This window comes from Giraffa tippelskirchi, chromosome 3, assembly GCF_054371585.1.
Source record: "Giraffa tippelskirchi isolate mGirTip1 chromosome 3, T2T-mGirTip1v1.2.pri, whole genome shotgun sequence".
NCBI classification, from domain to species: domain Eukaryota; kingdom Metazoa; phylum Chordata; class Mammalia; order Artiodactyla; family Giraffidae; genus Giraffa; species Giraffa tippelskirchi.
Genome location: NC_137277.1, coordinates 11,059,911 through 11,083,711, shown reverse-complemented (window position 1 = coordinate 11,083,711; position 23,801 = coordinate 11,059,911). Strand labels below are relative to the sequence as shown.

Below are 23,801 nucleotides of genomic sequence, written 5' to 3'. Positions count from 1 at the left end.
TGTCAAAAGACTCCACAAAGAAAGCAGAAAGACAAGATTCAAAGTGGAAAGGCACTTACAGTAAATATCTGAAATATATATAAGCTCCTAAAATCAGTAAGAAAAAGACAACTCAATAAAAGATGGGCAAAAGACCAGAACAGGCTTTAAAAAAAAAAATATACGATTATCTTGTACCAATGTGTTATGCCAGGTTATGCATACCAGACTACATGAGAATGCACACTTCAACATCATTCAGGAGTAGGACAGGTAAGTAAATTATGACATCTCCTGCAATGATATGCACGGAAGTGAAAATGAATTAATTACACATATATTCAATAATCTGGGTAAATCTTACAAATGTAATACTGAGAAAAGAAGCAATGCAAAAAAATAAATGCAGTATATCAACTAGATACTCTGCAAAGTGGCAAAATAAGCACAGTTTTCTAGAGATGCATGCATAGGGAGGAAAATCATTAAGAAAAGTGTAGAAATATCACCCAAAAAAGTAAGAACAATACTCACCTCTCTGAGGGAGGAAGTAATTGTGATGAGGGTGGGATGTCAAGGACTTCCAGGGTGGGGGTACACAGATTTCTTTTTATAAAGACAAGTTAAACTGTAAATGGATGTTTTATGCATTTTTTACCTCATAATTTTTAAAAATAAAGAAACTCAAATCAAGTAAGACTAGACCCACTTAAATAAAATAGCTAAATGAAAAGAGAAATTAGACAATTCCTTCTAGGTCTCTAATGATTATTAACAGCAAAAGAGGATTTCTGTACAATTAACTAAACCCTTAAGGTAGCAGGTCAAATCCGGTACTCTAAGACTTCATGATGAAGTGCCTGATTTAGATCTCTAACACCAAAACAGGAAAGGATTTTATTCTTAAATCCTCTTACATGTTTAACAATTATTTCAGTTTCAACCTCCAACCTACCTGGCTTTATAAAGCCCAAATGAAATGCAAATGTTTCTATCAGAGAAAGGAGGACTCTAAACCCAGACTTGTAAATTACCTGTCTAGGGATCATGCAAGCTCAACTCTTACCCACAGTTAATCTGTACTATCAACTTGATACAATGTAATCTTAAATTTTAATGCCCTATTTAAACTGAAAAGTAAAATTCCACTGATGGAAAAATAGCATTGGGTAAAAGAACAACTACACACCTAACAATTTATTAATTATAATGAATCAGCTATCATCTAGTACTCCACTGAATAAAAGGTGATCTAATCACGCATCATCAATCTCTCCAACACCTCCAGTCCTTCTTGGCTCTTCCCAGGAAGCCATCTCCTTCCTGGAAAGAGGGAGTAACCAGTTACAGACCAGTCCTCTCACCACACATAACTAGAAAGCTGGAGAAAACATATAAAACACTTTTTCAGACATTAAAGTACATGCAGTACAGGAATGTGATCCCTGAGAAAGAAAGCAAATAAGGTGAGCCTCATGATCACTGAGCTTTCTGTGTGGACAGACATGGCCCCAAACGGGGAAAGGTAGAATCAATGAGCTGAGGAGACAGAGATCAGAGCTTGTGAAGCTGGAATTGGTGGGCCCAAGTACCAAGAAAGTACCAAGAAACGGTGCTCCAGAAATCTACCTGGGGTCCCTTGTGTCCCTGGCTGAGCGTGCAGTCAGCGAGACTCTAGGAGGCTGGGCAAGGAACAACTACTGCATGAGGGTGGGAAACATTCAAGTTCCGGTCAGTCAGAATGAAGACGCCTCACTGACCACCCAGAACGTTGACCCAGGAAGGCAGCCACATCTCAAGCACAGGGCTAGAACAGACTCAGAGCAAAGGCTTCTCTACAAGGGGGTCATCCAATTTTTCCTGTAAAGGGCCAGATGGTAAGTATTTTAAGCTTTGCGGGCCACACAGTCTCTGTCCAACTACTTAAGCTTGTCACCAAAGCACAAAAGTGACACAGACAATACATGAACGACATACCTGTGTTCCAAAAGACTTTATATACAAAAACACGCAGTGGGTCTTATTTTTGCCAACTCCTGATCTAGACCTGCTTTAACAAAGCCAGAAAACAACCCCTGAAATAATGAAGCTGATACACTAACTTCCTTCCATAACAAAACTCAACACTATTTACATGAAGACAGTAACATACAGATTCTCAACAACATAACACTCGCCATGTCCAGCATCCCATCAAAAATTACCAGATGTAAGTAAAAGCAGGAAAATGGGATCCATATGCAAAAGAAAATCAATCCAGACAAACAGACTCAGAAATTACAGTGATGATGGAAATAACAGACAAGAGTTTTAAAACAATATATTAACAATGAAATTAATTTGCTCAAGGATTTAGAGGAAAACATGCACACAAAGAAGAGAGAAATAATAAACTATAAAAAAGACCCAAGTAGAATTTCTAGAAAAGAAAAACAAAATATCAAAACGAAAACTATTAATACATTGTGTGCTGTGCTTAGTAGCTCAGTCATGTCAGACTCTTTGTGACCCCACGGACCGTAGCCCACTAGGCTCCTCAGTCCATGAGGATTCTCCAGGCAAGAATACTTGAGTGGACTGCCATGCCCTCCTCCAGGGGATCTTCCCAATCTAGGAGTCGAAGCCAGGTCTCCCACACTGCAGGCAGATTCTTTACCATCTGAGTCATCAGGGGTGGGAATTCCCTGGCAGTCCAGTGGTTAGGATGCAGGGGTGCTTCCAATGCAGGGGGCACAGGTTCAACCCCTGGTTAGGGAACTAAGATCCCATAAGCTGTGCAGTATGGTGAAAAAAAGTGGGGGGGGGGGGCAACTACATTGGGTGGGTTTAACAACATATTAGCTACCCCACTCCAGTATTCTTGCCTGGAAAAATCCCATGGACGGAGGAGCCTGGTAGGCTACAGTCCATGGGGTCACTAAGAGTCGGACATGACTGAGCGACTTCACTTTTACTTTTCCCTTTCATGCACTGAAGAAGGAAATGGCAACCCACTCCAGTATTCTTGCCTGGAGAATCCCAGGGATAGCGGAGCCTGGTGGGCTGCCGTCTATGGGGTTGCACAGAGTTGGACACGACTGAAGTGACTTAGCAGTAGCAGACACTTCAAAATAACAGACTGAGAGAACTTGAAGACACTGAAATAAAAATGATCCAAATTAAAACAAAGAGGAGGAAAAAAAGGTATGAGTGGGGAGAAAGCCTCATAGACCAATATGAAGGATCTAAGATAAATGTAATTGAACTCTGGAAGATTGAGCTGTAGTATTATAGTTTTCACCAAATCAAGAATCTCAGGGGACTACAAGCAGGCTAATCACAAAGAAAACTACACCAACGAACATCATAATCAAACTGCTAAATTCCAAAGATAAAGAAGAAAATCTGAAAAGTACCAGGAGAGAAAAAGACACATTGCATCCTGGGGAACAAAAACAAGACTAGAGCACACTTCTCATCAGGAACAAGGCTGGCCTGACCACAACAGAGCATCTTCAAAGTGCTGAAGAAGAAAAGTCAATCTAGAACTCTACATCCAGTGAAAGCGTCCTTCAAAAACCATGATGAAATAAGGACAGTTCCACATAAATAAAAGCTGAAAAAATGTATTGCCAGGGGACTCAAGTAACGCTCTTCAGACGAGAAAAATGATAGCAGATTCAAACTCAGAACTACACAGAGCAATGAAGGCTGGGAACCGAACATAAGTAAATATAAAAGATGTTCTCAATTTTCAAATTTCATTAAAATATAATTGATTATTTTCTAAAAATAATAACAATGTAGTCTGGGGTTTATAACATGTATAAGTAAAATGTATGAGTGAACAGCAAAAGGATGGGGGACAGAAGCACCCTACTGTCAGGTTCTTAAACTCACATGTGAAGAGGTGTACTTTATTTGAGGTACAATGCAATAAGTTACTGGCACCCCACTCCAGTACTCTTGCCTGGAAAATCCCATGGACGGAGGAGCCTGGTAGGCTACAGTCTATGGGGTCGCTAACAGTCGGACAAGACTGAACGACTTCACTTTCAGTTTTCCCATTCATGCACTGGAGAAGGAAATGGCAACCCACTCCAGTATTCTTGCCTGGGGAATCCCAGGGATGGCGGAGCCTGGTGGGCTGCCGTCTATGGGGTTGCACAGAGTCGGACACGACTGAAGCGACTTAGTAGCAGCAGGAATAAGTTAAAGATGTAATACTGCAAACTTTAGAACCAGCACCCCAAAAAATAAAACAAAGAGATATAGCTAATAGGCCCAGAGAGGACATATCATAAGAATAATCATTTTTTTTAGATAACAGTAAAATAACTATGCAGAAGGATTCAATAATTAAGTATAGGAAAATATAAATTTTTATAAATATAATTCTACCGATCCCTATCTCCCACCCCCGTCCTTAATTGTGTACCTTTCCATATATTTCTACATAGATAAGCATTTATTTTTATATGTGTGTGTGTCTGTGTGTGTGTGTATAATAGCTTCTTAAAAACACAAATAGGATCATACCAAATAGTCTGCTCAGTGTCTTGTTTTTTTTTAATATGTGTGTGGGGTTTAATAATATATCTTAGAAACTTTCCCATAACAGCACACACAGAATTATTTCACTGCATGGAAGTCAAGTATATCACCAAAAGTTAATTAATCAGTTCTCTATTGATGGATATTAGGTTATTTGCAGACACTCAATAAATACAGACTAAGTGAATGAATGAATGAATGCTGTAATGAATATTCTTGTAGAAAATTGGGATAATCTTAAAATGCCAGATTTTTACATTTGCTTGGATTTACTATTCCTAAATTTAAAATAGGCTCATAATTTCATAAAGACAATTCCATAAAGTTATACCATTTAAAATGAAGAAAAAATAACCTATAGAATCAACCAATCTAGTTAGCATGAAATTCCTCTCAAAGAAAAAAACATCAAATATTGTCAGGGACATTCTGGCATTTCTCACATATATTCATTTAAGTGAAAACGCATTTAGTTAAGTGAAAACTATCAGCAATTTTAATAAGGTAAAAAAACAGATCATAAAGTAGGATCCACTGTCTCCAAGTTAAACACAGTAACGTAAGACACTGATAGGGCACTAGGGAATGACCCATAAACAAGCATGTCCTGGGACAGCTTGCAGTAAACAAGTGCAGAGCAAGGGACTCATGGTCAACACCTTCCTTCCCCACAGCAGGACCAGGTGAATGTGAGGGAGGTGGGCAAGGTGTAAGAATAATGAGTTGATCTCCAGGCCCACTTCTGGCACCTGGAATTCTGGAGTGCATCTGAGGGAGACACAGCATGGGGAGCCCAACACTTCTCAGGACATCACTCCATACCCTGTGTTGCAGGACCCAAGCAAACCCAAGAAGGGAGAGCTGATCAGGAGTCCAAAACCAAGATTCAAAAGAATCTGAAGCAAACCAGAACTCACACAGGGACCTGAGCTCTGGAACTTCGTAACAAAAGCTGAGGCTGTGTGAGAGCAGGGAGCCACTGAACAGAGTAATGGAGGAGCGGATCAGCACTGGAGACAAAGGACCAAATGCAGGTCACAGAAAATGCAGCCCAGGCACAGTTCCAAAGTCCAGTGGTCAGAGCCAGGCTTCTGGGTCAGCCCCCAAACCCCACTCCCAGTGAGGCCCCCGTAGAGCTGAAGCACTTTCTACTTGACTCATTTATCCTGGAACAGCGCTAGGCCAGTGAGCCCACCCATGGGAAGGCAGCACAGAGCAGGAGTCAGGGACGTTACCAGCAGAAGGTTGTGCAACAAGGGCCTGTGCAGAGAACTTCCCACAGTAGCGTCTGTTAAACCCAGCAGTTTGCCTCATAGGCCACATAATGCGGAAATAAAGCATTTCATCTTCAGAGCACCTTTACTAGAAAGAAGGGAACAGTAATGACCTCACCTTCCCAGTCTGACTTGGTAGATTCTGAGAATTGTTTTTATGAGAATACTCATTCTGAATGAAATGAACTTGATGTCAGGAAAAAAATATGTGAGCTATTATTGAAACCCTAATGTTGCCATGATGGCTTGCAAGAATCACTTCATTTTCTGTAGTGTTCACAAACAGTGATTTATAGGACATATGTCATAAAGTCTGGTTTTTTTATAAACTACAACATTTACCGGAACCTCACATAAAAACATTCAGGTAGAGCATGGATCTTAGAGGAGAGCTCCCATTTTAACTCAGGAGAGAGGCCGGGGTCGGTACAAAGTGTTTTTAAAAAAGAAAGGGAGCTAAGTCTGCCTACTTTGGCGCTCCTCTTAGGACGGCAGTCACTTGAACCACTTGTGCCCCTTACCAACTGATGAGAACAGCAGGCGTAGCTCCCTGTCTTGACAGGCGCAATTTCTGCTCCTTTTCTTCCAAACAGTCAATCACATGCAACATCTGCACCACCAACAGGAGGCGATGGTTCTCCTTAGCAGCTGTGCAGTAAGGAGCATGTGGGCAGAAACCACAGCCGTGCCGGCTGCCCCTCAAACACTGAGCTCAGCTATGAGCCCCACAGTCCTCCCGCCTAACCAATCGGATCACATTTAATCCTTGTAACCCACCACCACGAGGTAGGTAGCCTTAGATCCACTTTACAAAGCAAAACGCTAAGATCTACACCAAGAACAGAGAGCTAGAAAAGGAACCAGCTTGGGTCAAGGTCATTCTGACACCGAAGTCCATTCTCTTAGATAAAACCTCCGCTGCCTGTTCAATTTTTAGAAGTCCACCAAGATTTTCTAAGTCTCCATAATGTGGGACTTTAACCCAATGAGAAATCTCACCCAAGGCTGTCCTGCCAATGGGATGAGAAGCAAGGCGGAAGCCCAGCTCCACAGTCGTCACACTGGGGCCTGGACTCCTGGCTCAGCTCCTCAGCAGCTCATGAATTCTGTGGGGTTGTCTGCCCCCTCTAAGTGCCCTTGGCTCACTCAGGTAACAACAGATGCCTACCAGCGGTGCTGTCAGGAATAAGTAAACTAGATCAATGTGGGATAAAATGTTCAGAAACTGTAAAGCCATAAAGCGGGAGCAGCACAGCTTCTGCCCTCACTACCACCCCTTCCTGGCCTCTTTCTACCACCTTCTATCTCTCCCTCTGTGGGCTCCTCTGCCTTGTAAACATTTGTCTGCTGCTGCCCCTACTTCTCTCCTCCCAAACCCCTGCTCTGTGACCACTGCCTCACTCTCCCCCCACCTCCTTGACAACTATTCCCCAAAAGTTCAGCTTCCAAAAAATTTTCTATCCAACCGAGTCATCACTCACAAAAGTCACCAAGGGCTCTGGCTCTGTCATGCAACAAATATTTATGAAGTCTGTGCTACGTAACACACTCTCCCTGGTACACTCACATTCATTAGCTTTCCTCCAGAAGCACACTGTTCTCTGCCTTCACCTTATGTTACTAACCTCTTGGTTCCAGATTTACAGTAACAACAAAAAGTTTTTAAAAAACCACAACCAATTAGATGTAAAGATATCACTGCAAATGCATGTTTAGCTTAACAGAAATAGAGATGGTTACATAAAGAAATGTTTACAGATGTGTGTATATACACAGGGGTCAGTATATGCACATGTATCTCTGCTCTGTCACCTGAGAGGACCTAAAAGTAGTGACACCCCAGCAGCAATGAACACACCCAGCACTCAGATCTTGGTCTCTAACACCATCCTCCAATAACAGGAACCAGGGCTCCTTGGAAAAACACGTGAATTTAGAACCGAGGCAGGAAATGTACAAGATGAGCCTGGAGAATCCCGTGCTCCAGAAAGTAAATCAGGTGCTTAAAAAAAAGTCCACCATGGTGGGACTTCGTCAAAGCAGTGCAGGAGCCAACTGAAAGAGCTTTCACTGGCCAAAGGTGGAGCAACAAAATACAATAGTGGATTATAACCCAGAAGACAAAATAAATATCTATGAGTCCATACTGATACTAAGTAAATAATTGAACAGATTAATAAATGGGGAAGAATAGATAAGTCTCCCATACAGAAAAATTCCAGTTAATGTATGCCCTTAGGGAGATGGAGCACAACTCTCCTCCCCTTTTAAGTGAGGGCTGAGCACAGTAAATTCCTTCCAAAGAGAGCAGGATGAGGGTGGGGAGGGGATATCAAGTGAAGACACCTCACCAACAGGACCTCAGCCCATATCAAAGTCATATCAACAGTAATGAGTCATGTTGAGTGCATGGACCTCTGATGTGGTATGAGGTGAAGGGTCCCTTCCCTCTATGATCTTTCTCTACAAAACCTATAACCCCAGTTTTATCATAAGAAAACATCAAATTCCTACAAGGGACAGTCTACAAAATCCCTGACCAGTACTGCTATAAACTGTCAAGGCCATCCAAAACTAGGAAAGTCTGAGAGATCATCATTACATTTCGTTGTCACATTTCCTTGGACCCTAAGGAAATGTGACAATGAAATGTAATGTGGCATGATGGGTGGGATCCTGGAGCAGAAAGAAGATAATAGGTAAAAACTTAGGAAATCCAAATAAATTACAGAGAGACTTTAGTTGATAATAATGTGTCAATGTTGATTCATTAGTTCTGATGAGTGTACAATCCTAATACAAGATATTAACAACAGCAGAAACAGGGTACAAAGTTCCAAGGGTAAAAGAAGAGCCACGCAAGAAAACACCAAACTGAACAGAATTCACTGTGCACAGCTCATCACCAATACCCTTGGGCATGGGGACAAGGTGTGTGGTGGGGATGGATGAAGGCCAGACACCAAGGGGACAAGAGGCTGGGAATCACTGATGCACCACTGTCAATATTTCCCACTGAAACATTCTTTAAGGAAAACTTTCTCCAAGTTCCACAGCCAGATACACACTCCTTCCCTCCTGAGTGCTGGTAGTGGCTCATTCCTCTCCCTCCTATTAATACATCCAGCTGGAACCAGCGAGTCATTCTGTTGCCTCCTATAGCCAATCAATGGCCAAGTGCGATCAAGCCTTGTTCCAGGGAGCACTGGGGGCTGCCTCAGTGTCTCGCTGGCATCTCCCTAGCTCCAGCTGTGGCCAGCTCTTCCCTGCTTTCACCTTCCCCTCCTCAGGAGGCTTCTGACCTACTTCCCCTCCCTTACACACACTTATACACACACATATATACATACACACTCACACACCTACACAACCATACACATAAACTCACAAACTCACTCCCCTCCTCCACTCTAATATTTCTAACATGCAATCCTGATCATGTCACCACCCTGCTTTAAAACCTTCTTTAATAGTCAAGACAAAACTCAAATTCCCAGGGCCTTACAAAGCTTGTCAAGACCTGCCCTGCTCATCTCTCCACCATCACGGGTCTCCCGGCACTTCTCTCTGCACAGTCTCTGCTCCATTTACCTGTTCTCAACAATTATTCAGTGGGCACCTCCCACCAATCAGTCTCTACGTGAGAAGCTGGGGATGCTGCACAAACAAGGCACAGTCTCTGTCCTAATGACACAACTCATGTCAGAAGATGACAAAGCAGCTGGGGCTGCAGTGGGAGCTGGGGCATGGTCTTGGGGAGGATGGAGCGAAGCACTACCTAAAGACAGGCTCTCTCCCCTCCCCACCTCGACACACCTCTGCCCTCCCTCCCGTCCTCTCCCTTCTTTCCTTTCTTGTCTCTTTCAGGTACTGCCGGCCTTCCAGGAGGCTTTCTCCCCACTCTGCACGCAGCCACCACCACCCCAACCTCTCTTCCCCACTAAACTGGTAAACTCCCTAAAAGCAGGAGTTATTCACCAATGAATCACCGGCACATAGAGGCCCTTAATAAATATTCACTGAATCACTGAATTATTTAAACCAGTTTTGGAGACTTCACCACGCTTGCCCCTCCCTGCATCCTCACCATCTGACCTGCACACACTTCCCCCACCCCCGTCAGGGACCCCCTTACTGCACACAGAGCAGGGCTCAACCCACCCAGTACCTTGGACATATAGACACCACCTAAATGTCTAGCAAGCAGAAGTCCTTAAATCACTCCTTTGTTACTCAAGTGTGGATACATAATTACTGTGTTATGTTTTTACTTAATGTTTTAAAAGGATGCCTTTTTCTCTAATAAGATAAAATTCCTCAAGGGGCCACACCCACATCTTCTGTCTCCTCAGATCCCACACTACCCCAGGCTCTGTGCCATGTATGTAAATGGTACAAAGTGCTCATAAGAACAATTATTTCCCCACAAAACACTGAGAAGCCCTGTAGGTTGCTTTTGGATAGCATACACTGATAGTTAGGATTTGTGCACTTCACTGTATGTACAGTTTGCCTCAAACAATACTGTAAGTGAATATTAACCTCTTAGTTAGTAAGTGTGCTTCCCCAAGTGCTATGGGTTAGCAAACTCCCCTCTGTGCATTCCAGCCAACAAATGACTCAGTGAGGATGAAGGAGCCAGGTTCTCACTGCTGGGAAGAAGTAACAAACCTGAAAAGAGGGACAGAGGAGACAGGGTCCAGTGGTAATCACCCGTGTACATCACGGTACAATGCCAGCAGTAAGTAAACAATAAATCCAGACAGACATGGATGCCTCCACCCAACATCTCTGCTGAGGTGGCCAGCAAACAATGGCACATCAGTAGCAATGCCAGACGTGGTGCCAGGTCTTGCATCTGAATTCTGTTTTCCACCAAAAGGAACTAAGGATCATTGGAGAAAAGGCTGATTCCAGGGCTGAGGCAGGGAAAATACACGATGAGCCTAGAACATCTCATTGTGCCAAAAAGCTAAGGAATGTTCAAGCCTGGTACGTCCAAGGCCACTGACGACAATGTGAAGAGGCCTTGCTAGGCAAGAAAATAAGCGATGACAGGGATGGGTCAAGTGAATAACATTAATAAGGTTGGGACCAAGCAACAAGGTGTGCTTTCTGATACAATGCTTGGGAAAAAGCACATGACTTCAGCAGCATCCTCACATAAAATGTGTAACGTGAATCTGAGTACTGGGAAACATCAGGACATTTCACAATGGAATAGGAAACCTGAGGATGTTCCACAAAATATCTGCCTGTATCCTTTTAAAATGTCAAGGTCACCATATTCAGAGACAGAAAGTAGGATGGTGGTTACCAGGCGCTGGGGGAGGGGGAGGGAGAGTTAGTGTTTAATGGGGACAAAGCTTCAGTTTGGGCAGATGAGAAAGTTCTGGAGATGGACGCTGGTGATGGCTGAACAATGTACTTAATAACTGTAGCCTTAAAAATGGTTTAAATGATAAACTTCATATTATGTATATTTTTTGACAATAAAAAAATGTCAAGGTCAAGGAGCTCTAAGAAAGCCTAAGAAACTCCTTTAGATTAAAGGAGGCTAAACAGATGAGACTTCTAAGGCAATGAGTGAACCTGGATGGGGGAGGGGCAGAAATGGCTGATAAAGGAGCAAACCACAACATTTTAATGTGAACTGAATTAATAATTGTATTATATCAATGACAAATGTTCTGATTTTTACAACTGTCCTATATTTAGGTAAGATGATGCCCTTTGTTCTTAGGAGACACACACAGTAAGGCATAACAGAGCACCATCTCCAACTTGTTCAGTTGCTAAGTCGTGTCCAACTCCCTGCAAGCCCATGGACTGCAGCACGCCAGGCTTCCCTCTCTTTCACCATCTCCCAGAGTTTGTTCAAACTCATGTCCATTGAGTCGGTAATGCCATCTAACCATCTCATCCTCTGTGGTCCCCCTCTACTCCTACCTTCTATCTTTCCCAACTTATTCTTCAATAATTCAGGGGAAAGAATTACATATTTTCATTTATAAGTAGAGCAGAGTAAATGAGGCAAGATGTAAAAACTGGTGAATCTGGGTAAGGGTACACAGGAATTCATTACACTATTCTCATGATTTTTCTGTGTGAAATTATATCAAAAAAAAAAAACCAAGCTAGTTGCAATAATCCACCTGGAAAGCACACCTGTCACTGGCTGTCTCTCCTCTCGTCTCCCCTTCTGTTCTAAAGGCACAACCTTCTCTGCAGAGTTGAATGTACTGGGCAAGTTTAAGGTTCAAGAACATGATTAAAGCATTAACATATCATGCCATACATTTACTGGAATGGCTTTTTCTATGTATTTAACTAGACTTACAAAAAGAAAAAAACAGTATCCACCTTGAGCTCCACGGAAACAAGCATGGTGGATGCTCAAAGCACTTTAATGGCTTCTGAACAAAAAGAAGACAGTCAGACACCTGGAGGACACCCTCTATATATAAGCCACATGGATTCTGTTAGAATTCTAGCTTTAGAATTCCACAAGGTGATAATGAGGCAGAAACGTCCTCATCCATTTCAGGAAACTTCCACAGCACAGCCCATTGTTCAAAATGGAAAACGGCACATTTTTTAAAGCAGGTGAAAAAATATCTATATAGATGTCCCTTTGGAGCTCCTGAGTCTCACATGACAAATGCCAACAGAAAGTTCAAACACTTCAAATGCAAAGTGAGAGAGTGACTGACATAAACCCCACCCCCTTTTACCCCCACATCAGAACCAGACTCCCTTGATTCCACCTTCTGGACATCAGCAGGGGCCCCGCCCTCTCCTCCACCCCTCCCACCACTGCCTCCTCCAGCCCAGTTGGCTCTCACCTGGATCACCCTGCTCCCCTCCCCAGCTGGTGATCCCACCTCCAGCGTAACCCCTCTCCAAACCCTCCATTCCACCCACAGTCAAAAAGACCTTTCAAAACACAAATCTATGTCTGACATTCCCCTGCTTAAATCCTTAAGCAGCTCCTATCACCAAATACGTCAACAGTCACTAGTTGCTGTGAGTTTAATGCTGGGTCAACCTGACTGATTTATACGTTTCAAAAATGCAGTTCAATGCAAATCATTTACTTATTTAAATACACTCAAGGCTTTCGAGATAACCATGGCCTCCTCCACTATAAATACACCGTGTATTATAATCTGGTACTGACACTTGTCTGTCCTACCAGACACCAAGTTATGGTATAGCACACTGAGTGAGTAATAAACCTCCAATGAGCTGAAGTGAAGGTTTCTACTTTCTGCCACCTACCTCCCCTCACCCCACTGGATCCAATCTCCTCCCCTCACAGAACAAAGCCGTCTGGGTGGGTGGCGGTGTGTCTCCCTCCAGGACACGCACTAGAAGTCTGGGGCAACAGGAGGCCCTAACACTGCCTAAAGGACTAGATGTAGGACAAATGCCTTCACAGTTGCAAAGGCTCTCCACAAGCTCAGAGGATGGCAAGAGTGTAACAGATCCCATTCAGGTCTGTCACCTGATTTCTGGTCAAGCTTGGTATTTTTGGCCAACCATCTAATATTTCAAGCCTTCTTCCTAGTTTAAGTTTGATGTCCACTTTCTTTTAACTACACTGCTGCTGCTGCTAAGTCGCTTCAGTCGTGTTCGACTCTGTGCGACCCCACAGACGGCAGGCCACCAGGCTCCTTCGTCTCTGGGATTCTCCAGGCAAGAATATTGGAGTGGGTTGCCATTTCCTTCTCCAGTGCATGAAAGTGAAAAATGAAAGTGAAGTCGCTCAGTCGTGTCTGACTCTTCGCGACCTCATGGCTGCAGCCTACCAGGCTCCTCCGTCCATGAGGTTTCCCAGGCAAGAGTACTGGAGTGGGTTGCCATTTCCTTCTCCATTAACTACACTAACAAGTCTCAAACATTTGATAACAGGACAGCTAACTACTCATAAAGATTACTAAGACTTTCAAAGAGCTTTTTATATGAGTAACACTTATCAGTATTTTCAATCTTAGAGGCTAAAACCAAAACAAAACAAAGAACAACATATTTCCTTATTAATTTATTTAAAAATTATACTTATTAATTTTCAATAAATATTTATATGAAAAATAACTATATTTTCAAAAAATTGTTAGACAAGTGACATTGTTTTCTGCACATCTCTTTAATGTCTGCCTTAATAGAAGACAGTTGACCTCTCATATTCTGCACTCAATCTGTTGTGATATGTTGTTTTATTTGAAGTATGTGAGAAAAATATGGACTAAAAAAGAAACATAGATGGAAAGGGCAGGAGCATCAGAACAGCCAAATAATTGGACATATTCTTCTTCGATATTATGTCAAAACTCAGCATTTGGTAGTTTCTTAAAGGTCTACTGCAATCTATCTGAACAGAATAGAAAATAGAAAGTGTAATCTATCCAAAACCACAGCCATGACTTTTCACACCCTATTATGTTAAAATCCATTGGCCCAACTTTGGATTTTTTACCCATGGATGATTTTATAATATCATGAATCAGTCACTTGAAAATATTGGTTCATTGAATTATGCAGATGTTCCAAATGTTGAAACACATTTCATTCTACAATATAAAAGCAAACTGTATTCATTAACACCCCCATCATCTCATCAGAAACATCTTTACGTACTGGGAAGCTGGGAACCACACAGTGGCAGATACAGGTGTTCTGAAACTCTAATTTTCACTGGAGAGCTCAAATCTCACCACTGGCGACAAATTCTATCAGTTGCTTTCCTTGAAGTGAAGCTAACTCAGTTTGTCTTTGAGAAACTGTCTGCCAGAACCCGAGTCTGACTGGGCAAGGCCAGCCTGCCAGCCTCCTCCAGGTACAGCTTGTGTTCCAGGAAGGGCCGGGGCTGGTGGCGCCAGCAACCGCAGATGCTCTTCCTCTGACAACCACACCTAGGATCAAAGAGGTGTGTGCTAAAGAGCCAAGACTTTAGAAAACTAATCATTTTAATGCTTTATGAAGGGCATTCTGAAGTGAAACTGGAAGCTTTTTTTATGCGAGTGCATGGCGATGAAGAAAACAATAACCACCAGCACAGTCTGACACCACCGTCTGGATTCGAGCTCAGATGCTAGCAGTTTCACCCACCATCACCTCTGCACCATCAATGCCCCTGTCAACATGAGGAAAGACCAATAAGCCAACAATGATAACAGCATTGCCTCAGGGACCCAGGCGAGCACGTCAGCATCGTCATCCATCACCACTCTGCTGGCTAGCGCACTGTGTCTGTATCCCCGCGCCGCCAGCCCCCTCATCTTCCCCACATGCTTTTGTTTCAGACTCCCTGGTCTCTGAGCAGGAGTCTTCCAGTGGAGGCACTGGGATAGAGTTTTGGTTGTTTCCTTTCACCTGGGATTTGTTTCTCAGATTTCGCTTCCTGTTGGAGCCCTGAAACGATGTCCCTGCAGGCCAGCCTATTAATCAAGCCTCAGTTCCCTCATCAATCACATGGAGGTAACAATCCCTGCTATTGAGCCTTAAAAGACATAATCTATGTGGAGGCCCTTTGTGAGTGATTCATTTTTTCACCACTACTTTTTAAAAATTTTATTTTTTTATTTATTCATTTATTTTGGCTGTTTTGGGCCTTCATCACTGCTTGGGCTTTTCTCTAGTTATGGCGAGCGGGGGCTACTCTCTAGTTGCAGTGGGGGGGTTTCTCACTGTGGTGGCATCTCTTGTTTCGGAGCATGGGCTCTATGGCATGTGGGCTTAGTAGCTGCCACTTGTGTGCTCCAGAGCCCAGGCTCCATAGTTGTGGCGCTCGGGCTTGTGGCTCCGTGGCATATGGGATCTTTCCAGATCAGGGATCGAACCCGAATCTCCTGAATTGGCAGGCATATTCTTCACCACTGAGCCACCAGGGAAGCCCCTCATCAGTACATTTTTACTGAAACGCTACTGTGTGTCAAGCACCATCCTCTATGATAGCAGAGACAAGGTCTTTGCTTTATGATAAAAAGCTAGTTTCTGGGGGTGGGGTATGAAGAAAAATATCAGAGACATAAAGAGAGATCATGAGCCACTGGGGAGCTGCTTAAGATGGGGTGATCAGGGAAGGTCTCTGAGAAAGTGACCTAGACGCTGGCTACAAACCACAAGAAGGAGCCAAGTGTGCAAAGGTGAGATGGAAGAGCATTCCAGGCCTTTCCATTCAAGAAGCAGAAAAGGCAGGTGGGGCCAGATTATGAAGCTTTGTGAACCAGAGTGGCTTCTCTGTTCTACTCCAAGCACTAGGAAGCCGGGGAGAGGCCTAGTAAGGAAGTGACAGGATTTGATTTACACTTTAACAAGATCCCTCTGACCACTATGTGAAGAATAAGTTGTCGAACTTCCCTGGTGGTCCAGTGGTTAAGAATCCACCTGCCAATGCAGGGGACACAGGTTCCATTCCTGGTCCAGGAAGATTCCACATGCTGCATTGCAATACTGAAGCCTGAATGCCCTAGAGCCCACGTGCCACAAAAAGAGAAGCCATCACAATTAGAAGCCTGCGCACTGCAAAGAGTAGCCCCTGCTCATCACAACCAGTCCTGCATGCAGCAACGAAGACCCAGCACAACCAAAAATCAATAAACAAATGAAAAAAAAATTTTTTTTAAAAAAGAGTAAATTGTAGGGCAAGAGAAGACACAAGGAGACCAGTCAGGACATGATTCTAGCTGTCCAGATGAAACATGGTAATTGCCTGGACTGGGCTCACAGCAGTGGAGACAAAATGAGGTGGTCCAATACAGAATACACTCTGGAGGCACAGTTGACAGGTCCTACTGATGAAACGGGATTGTACAAAGAGGAAAGGAAGAGGAAATAATTATGGATAAATTCCAGATGTATAGCTTGAAACAACTGAGTGGGTGGTGATGGCAGTGTGCTGTGATGGAGAAAACCAAGGCAGAGCAGGCAGCCAGGTACCTGAGACAGGAGTCAAGGCATGCAAGTGGCACATAAAACCATGAGACTAGATGAGATCAGCTAGCAAGGGGCATACAGAATAAAGAAATCTCCAAGATCAAGTTCTCAGGTACTACACACTCTGCTGTCAACCAGCAAAGGAGTCTGAGGAGAAGCAATTAGTGACCTCAGAGGAAAACCTGGAGTTTCAGGAAGACACAGATACAAGTGAGGGAAAAGCTTTATGAAGGAGGGAGTGGTCCACCCTGGAATGCTGAAAAGATAAGGACAGAGAAATGACATTTAGATTTAGCAACAAATAATCACCGTGTGGAAGGATAGTCTGAGTGGCATGAAGATAGTCTAAATGGAATAGATTGAGAGGATGCAAAGTGAGGAAACAGGGAATAACAAAGAGTTGTAAAGTATTACTACTTAGCCTTGCTCCAAAGACAACCTAAACATTTGACTGTCCACATAACAGTTTAATGTAATCTACTCAGCTTCCTCCATGGTTTATTCAAGTTTGGCTACAAAGCAAGATGACTAAGTCTAAAGACTGGTTTGGGAAATGGCTTCTTCATTTTATAGCTATATCTCCTGCACACTTGCAGGTACAGTGTGTCTGCTGACGGTTTTCTTTCAGAGCAGTAGCTCTCATGTTTCCGGATTCCATCCCACACATGCCAAGTAAAGATTCATCTGAGACCAATTATATCCACATGCCCACTTTCTGGGAAATGAACTCTGTGATAACAATGAAGTATCACAGTAAAACTCAAATGGGCGAGTTCTACACAAATCTGTTTTAGCCATAGGTCCATGAATGATTCATTTTTGAATTGCAATTCATATGTCTACTATCTGAAAATCACAAATCAAAAATGCCATTGATGCATATACACATTTACTACACACAGAACTAACCAAAAAACCAACTTGATAATTGGGTAATAACAGTACTGAACTAACATTAACTTAGTAATTAAAATGCAACAATAGTGGCATCTGAAAACCAGAAATGATTCAACACCAAGATCGTGGGAATTCCAAACACAAGTGTGCTGTAATTCTGTGAGGATGCCAAATGCCAAGTGGCAAGAAACTTGGAGTTGTTACTCAACTTTGGTAAAGTTGTCAATGTTAGGAACACTTAACAACTCCACTAAATATGACACCAGCAAGAAACTGCTAATACATATACAGTAAAACTATGTGGACTTGCCTGTGGATCACAGGAAAAAGCAATGACTGAGTCTGCATTTAGGGCAATCGATGGTGCACCAGAAGTGGTCTACATTGGTCTGCATACAGGACAACTGGACCCACACCTGTTGCTTTATGACAATGCTGCACCATCAGACTGCTGGAGACCACCCCAGCACAGGGAAACAGTCTGGCCTGGATGCCCACGTGCTCAACAGTCCTAGAATCTGGAAGTCAGATATGGGTACCCCTTGGCCAGAGCCAGCCCCACAGATACACTGCTTCATGGTTTTCAATATTTGAAGTCGTTCCAATATTTTAAAACTGGAAAACTTCACATAAAAAAAAAAGTTTTCTGGCTTCTCAAAGAAAAGAAAGAGGAAGGGAGACCTGGCCAGGCTCACCTGTCCCTTGAGCTGCACCCTGTACTCTTCGGAGCCTCACTGATCCCACCCTCCAGAAAGTCAGAAACAAGTCAAACCTCAGCTGCCATTTACCTCTGAATCTGTGCCATTATTCTCCTTCTTTCTACCTGGTTTTTTTATGCTACCTTTCAACTCTCAGCATCATTTGGATTTGCACCCTTCGTCCTAGTAGAGTCTACTGAAAAAGCCTCCTCAGGGTCTAACCAGGGAAAAGAAACTATAAGGATGGCCAGATGCCAAGTTCTCAGAAACTTAACTAAATATGTTAGCTGCTGACATTTTTTCTTTATTAAACAACTTGCAAAGGCTGGATACTTTCTCGGCTAGCTCTAAGCCACAATCTCAGTAACTACTCAGACTCCCAAAACTTTTCTTCCTCTTAACAACCTATGAGGAGCTTATCAGGGAATGTTGATCATTCACAAATTGTTTTAAATAAAAGGTCAAAAATAAATCCATTAATCAGTTTTGAACAGTTTAAGCATGGGTTTAGAGTGGCAAAGAAAACTACATTTCAAAAGAAAAAAAACCCTTCAATTAGAATGAAAAAAGCTTACAGTTACTTTTAGAACAAATCTTTTCATATATGGACAGCAACCACAAAAGCTTTAAACCATGTAATTAGTACTAAAGCTGAATAAGACAGACTTTATACAATCTTTCCAATGACCATCTCTATTACTCTCTAAACTACTTTTGGATGAAACAGATTTTCCTGACCTTTTGGGCATGCTCAGTATCTCAGTCCTGTCTGACTCTTTGCGACCTCATGGGCTGTAGCCCACCAGGCTCCTCTGTCCACGGGATTTTCCAGGCAAGAATAACGGAGTGCCATTTCCTTCTCCAAACCTTTTGAAGGTATGCCAAATAACAACTGAAGCACTAGTTACTAGTGACTGAATAACTAGAATTACCATAAGGGTAATCGTATATATGTTCAACATCATATACTGAAAACAACCATCTTATATAAACATATCCATCAGCCCAGAGCAAGCACACTACATGATAACACCAACTACCCTTCTTAGGCTAAAAAGTTCAAATAAATAAAGACAGTCTTGAAACAGAAAACAAAACACAAAAAAGACAAATTATAAATATGTATGGGTGACACAGTCCCACCCTTTTGCTCTGGAGACCAGGAAATAGATGGTGGTTGAACAAAATTACTCTTTCTTTCCTACTAGCAGCCTGGGTCACTATCCACATTCTAACACCATAAGGACCCACTACTAGACCCAAGTTCCAACCTCTCATACTCTACTATTAAAGAAATTCTGCCTCCAAGTAATAGTAGCAGGACACGACATAAAAGGAGCAAAGCCTAGATTCAAGACAAATTGCTTAGAAGGCTTTGGTAAAGTTCATTGTAACTTTAAAATAACTTTGCATTAATTTGATACTAGCTGAACATTTGCCAGTAATCTTGTTTCCTAGCATACTATATTAGACTTCTGCATTCCACCTAGCTTGGACCAAAAAAAAAAAAAAAAAAACTAGCCATAAAAGTAGACCTACCACGTGGGGACAAATATTACATCCCAAGCTGTCTTTCCTCTAAGTGTTAACAGTACTAAGCATGTCCAAAAAAAGCATGTAAATACTTGCAACGCTGTATTTTCTAACTTGTGTAAGTTTCACTGTCTGAATTAGAACTTCCTTTGTATCTAATTAACACTATCCAGTGAATAACTACTAACCAAAACAGCCTTTTCCATTTACAACCAAAACTGGAATCTGAAATGATTTCTGCTTTTTAGTTGACCTGCAACATGTGTCTGGGAAAGAATATCGCCGCTTTACCAAGGACATACTTCTGGCTCTGAACTTTCTTGAAAAAACTACCTGGGTCCAAGGGGAGCAGGCGCTATCCACTTACCCGATCCTTCATCCTCCAGCTCTGAGCTAAGGATTTGGAGCCTTCGATTTTCTCACAGTGCCTCTTTTTCGTAAAAGCCAAAGGCAGGTTCCAGTCTGTAAGGTCAGCCTCATCTTCCTCCCCGAGTCCCAAGAGAGGCGACTGCAGCATCTCGGACTCCATGAGCGGGGGAGGGGGTGGGGGAGTCCTGGGCAGCAAACGCTCGAGAACCTCCAGCCTTGAAAACTAGTGTGTACCAGAATGGGTGAAATAAGAAACAGAAAAGGGGAAGGTAGAAAACGAAATGGCTGGAAAGGGTGTGGAGACCCTCACTCAGGCAAAAAGTCTGAGATTCTTCTCTCTAACTCTGCGCGGGAAGTCGGAGGGAGTAGGAAGAAGAGTGGGAAATGAGGGAACCAAGAAGCTCCGCGCACATACACACACACGCCCCCAGATCCCAAGCCACCGGCTGCTTCTGAGGCCGTCCGTTCCCAGAGGGGCTGCGAGCGGAGCTGCCAAAGGCGTACGAGACTCCAGGCCTCACGATGACCCTGCTCTCGGCCTCCAACGTCTCAGCCGATCCGAGGACAGGCAGGCCGCCCGCTCTTGGTGCCGGTTCGCCGACTGGGCTGAGGTCTTCGGCCGAGGGGATAAGGTTCAGAGCGCCTTGGGTCTCCTGCAGCCACTCTCAGCCCTGCGGGTCGCGCACTCGCTGGAGCTGCTGCAACCAGAGCCAGGACCGGCCCATCGTGCTCGCCCGCAGCCGGCTCCTCAGCCCTCGGTCCGCGCGGCCTGGCCGGTCCTGGCCTCCAGCCCTATGGCTCTCACCTGTCTGAGAACGAGTCTTGAGAGACAGGCGACACAGAGCCGCGGAAAAGACGGGTAATGTGGGCTTATTGGGTTTGGGGAGTTTTGCCCTCTGGTTTCAAGCTACTGTGAAACTCCTCTCATCAGCACATCAAGGAGGACGCCATATTGCCAAGACCCAGCATGCAGCGCGATCTACGGCGTGGGTAACAGGCCAAACTTCCTCAGGGCGTTCTGGCCGTGCTTCCCAAGAGGCAGCGAGAGAAGTCCCCGCCCCTCTGTTACCATCGTTACCACAATTCAGCGTACTAGTTTATAGCTTTTCGTTCAATAGATGCGTCACATCAAAGTCAGTCCTATAAATGAAACTGTTAATTTAATTAATTTTGAAAAAATCTTTATTATTACAAGTAGGCCTACATCCTTCTGAAATTAAAGGAATCGACCCCTTGTTTTTTCCAGATTTTGAAAAAGCAAAAGCTTCCCAAAGAATCATTGATGATATTACAAAGGAAGATAGTATCGGACGCGCGGTTGAGAGGGGACATACTATCCTCCACAGGATCAATCAGATTCTTTTTTTATTTTTAAGGAACACAGCGAAAATATTAATTTTGACAACTGTAATTTTTTGTTTAATCCATTTATTTTCTGAGCGGTTTATTCTTATTTGGATGTAGCTTCACATACAAACAACTAAAAGCTATAGATCTCTATGCGTGGATCGCCTCCTGCACTACTTTATTGCTCTATTCCGTAAACATTGCGTGTTTACAGTGTGTGAGAATGTGTCCCAAGCAGAGGGAATATAAACCCCAAGCAGCATGCAGTGCCTGTCTTCAATAAACATAGTGCGTAGTGAGACACGCATGTAATCATTAGATAAAGGAAGGGGGGAGAGGGGAGGGGCGGGGGTGCAGGGAGATCGGCAGGGAGGCTGGTCGTCCCCTCTGCACTTATTTTAGGCTTTGAGGTAAGGCCCACGTGTATCTGCGTCTCAACTGTATCACTCCGTGCCTGTGACAACCTTGGTCCATTCCTTAACTAGTTCAGCCTCATTTTCTTCAACTATAATCTGGGTTAATATAATACCCACCTTGAAGGGTAAAATTAACCTGTGTAGGAGTCTGGTATACAGTGAGTGTCCAATACAATGCCCGCAATGATGGGTGCATACGTAGCTAGAGGGAAATCCAGCACCCCTGTGTGCTTTGTTAATCTAAAAGGGTCAGGTGCGGCTCTCAAAGAGACCCTCTTTCTCAGCGTGGTTTCCTAGGGCTTTGACACGATGTGGAAGTCCATATCAAAATCCTGAGGGCGGGTATTTCCCTGGAGGTCCGGTGGTTAAGACTTTGCCTTCCAGTGGAGGGGGCGCAAGTTCAATCCATGGTTAGGGAGCTAAGAGCCACATGCCAAATGGCCAAAATACCAGAACATAAACAACGGAAGCTATATTGTAACAAATTCAATAAAGACTTTAAAAATGGTCCACATTAAAAAAAATAATATTTTTTTTTAAGATAACTGATTTAACCAACATCCAAATGGAATTTGTGGTCCTTTCAACATCTGAGTAAATAGTGCAATCTGAAATCATGCTCACCTAGCACATAGCAGGCATTTAATTAAAATTCTTGGATTAAATCATTACCATTCTAAACATTTGTTCAGTTATTACATCCTCATGAGCCCCATTCTCCCATGAAAACTCAAGGCAAATTCTGATTCTCCAGGCAAAAGAGTACTGGAGTGGGGTGCCATTGCCTTCTCCTCACCAGAACACAGATGGAGGTTAATATCTTCCTTTTTCCTTGCTCTCAGTGTTGGCAAAATGTCTCCCACTGTCATCAGCAGAGGCTTCAGGACTGCGGGGTCCTGAGAAGATGCCACTCTCACCTGAGGGCAGTAACTCCAGCTCTGCCTGTCACCCTGCAGCATACAACAGTGAAGGCCAAGGTCCCCAGGCACTCTTTCAGGAAGCCTCAGCCACAAGGGAGTGGCAGCATTAAACCCATTCATTCCCAACCAGCCCTGTGACATGGGCATCAGTGAAAGTCGCTCAGTTGTGTTCGACTCTTTGTGACCCCATGGACTACAGTCCATGGAATTCTCCAGGCCAGAATACTGGGGTGGGTAGCGTTTCCGTTTCTCCAGGGGATCTTCCCAACCCAGGGATTGAACCCAGGTCTCCTGTGGGCTGACTCTTTACGAGCTGAGCCACAAGGGAAGCCCAAGAATACTGGAGTGTGTAGCCTATCCCTTCTCCAGCGGATCTTCCTGACTCAGAAATCGACTGGGGCCTCCTGCATTGCAGATGGATTCTTTACCAACTGAGCTATCAGGGAAACCTGTGACATGGGAAAGTCACATAATCTGTGTCGGAATCATACTTCCTATGAAGTATGTCACCTGGGGAAATCCACTCATCTTGTCTGACATTCTAAGTCAAGGTAGTAATGGAACCTATGGAACCCAAACATGGCAGGTTGTCAGAATTACCTGGGAAATGATTTTAAAATTAATTTGCCTGAGTCCCAGCTCAGACGTACCGAATCATGGGGAGAGAGAGGACAGAGATTCAGAATCTCTCTTTTTTAATTGGGTAACCCTGACAATAATTTAAAATCAGTCAGATGTGGGGACACTGGACAATATTCTCGCTAAGGATATCAGGCAATAGTCTCCTCCAGTGATTCCATTCCAGCCCGGTGGTGGACCCTCAATTACTGTACTGAATTGGGGTGGGTTGCCATGCCCTCCTCCAAGGGATCTTCCACAGGATCGAACCCGTGTTTC

At 43.5% G+C, this 23,801-nt stretch overlaps 1 protein-coding gene across 16 annotated transcripts in view; it reads right to left on the bottom strand.

Annotated features, from left to right (window-relative positions):
* The window catches only part of RPTOR (regulatory associated protein of MTOR complex 1), a 315,148-nt gene extending 293,958 nt beyond the window's left edge, over positions 1-21,190 (bottom strand). For 13 of the 16 annotated variants that reach the window (XR_014078516.1, XM_081575767.1, XM_081575768.1 and 10 more), the window contains exon 1: positions 20,220-21,190. Coding sequence is in view for 11 of the 16 variants with exons in the window: in XM_081575767.1 (XP_081431893.1) it covers positions 20,220-20,381 (162 nt within the window). In the remaining 5 variants the exon portion in view is untranslated. The remainder of the gene's footprint in view (positions 1-20,219) is intronic. The other 3 variants (XM_081575776.1, XM_081575779.1, XM_081575775.1) reach the window with 2 other exon arrangements.
* Between the last annotated feature and the right edge of the window lie 2,611 nt (positions 21,191-23,801).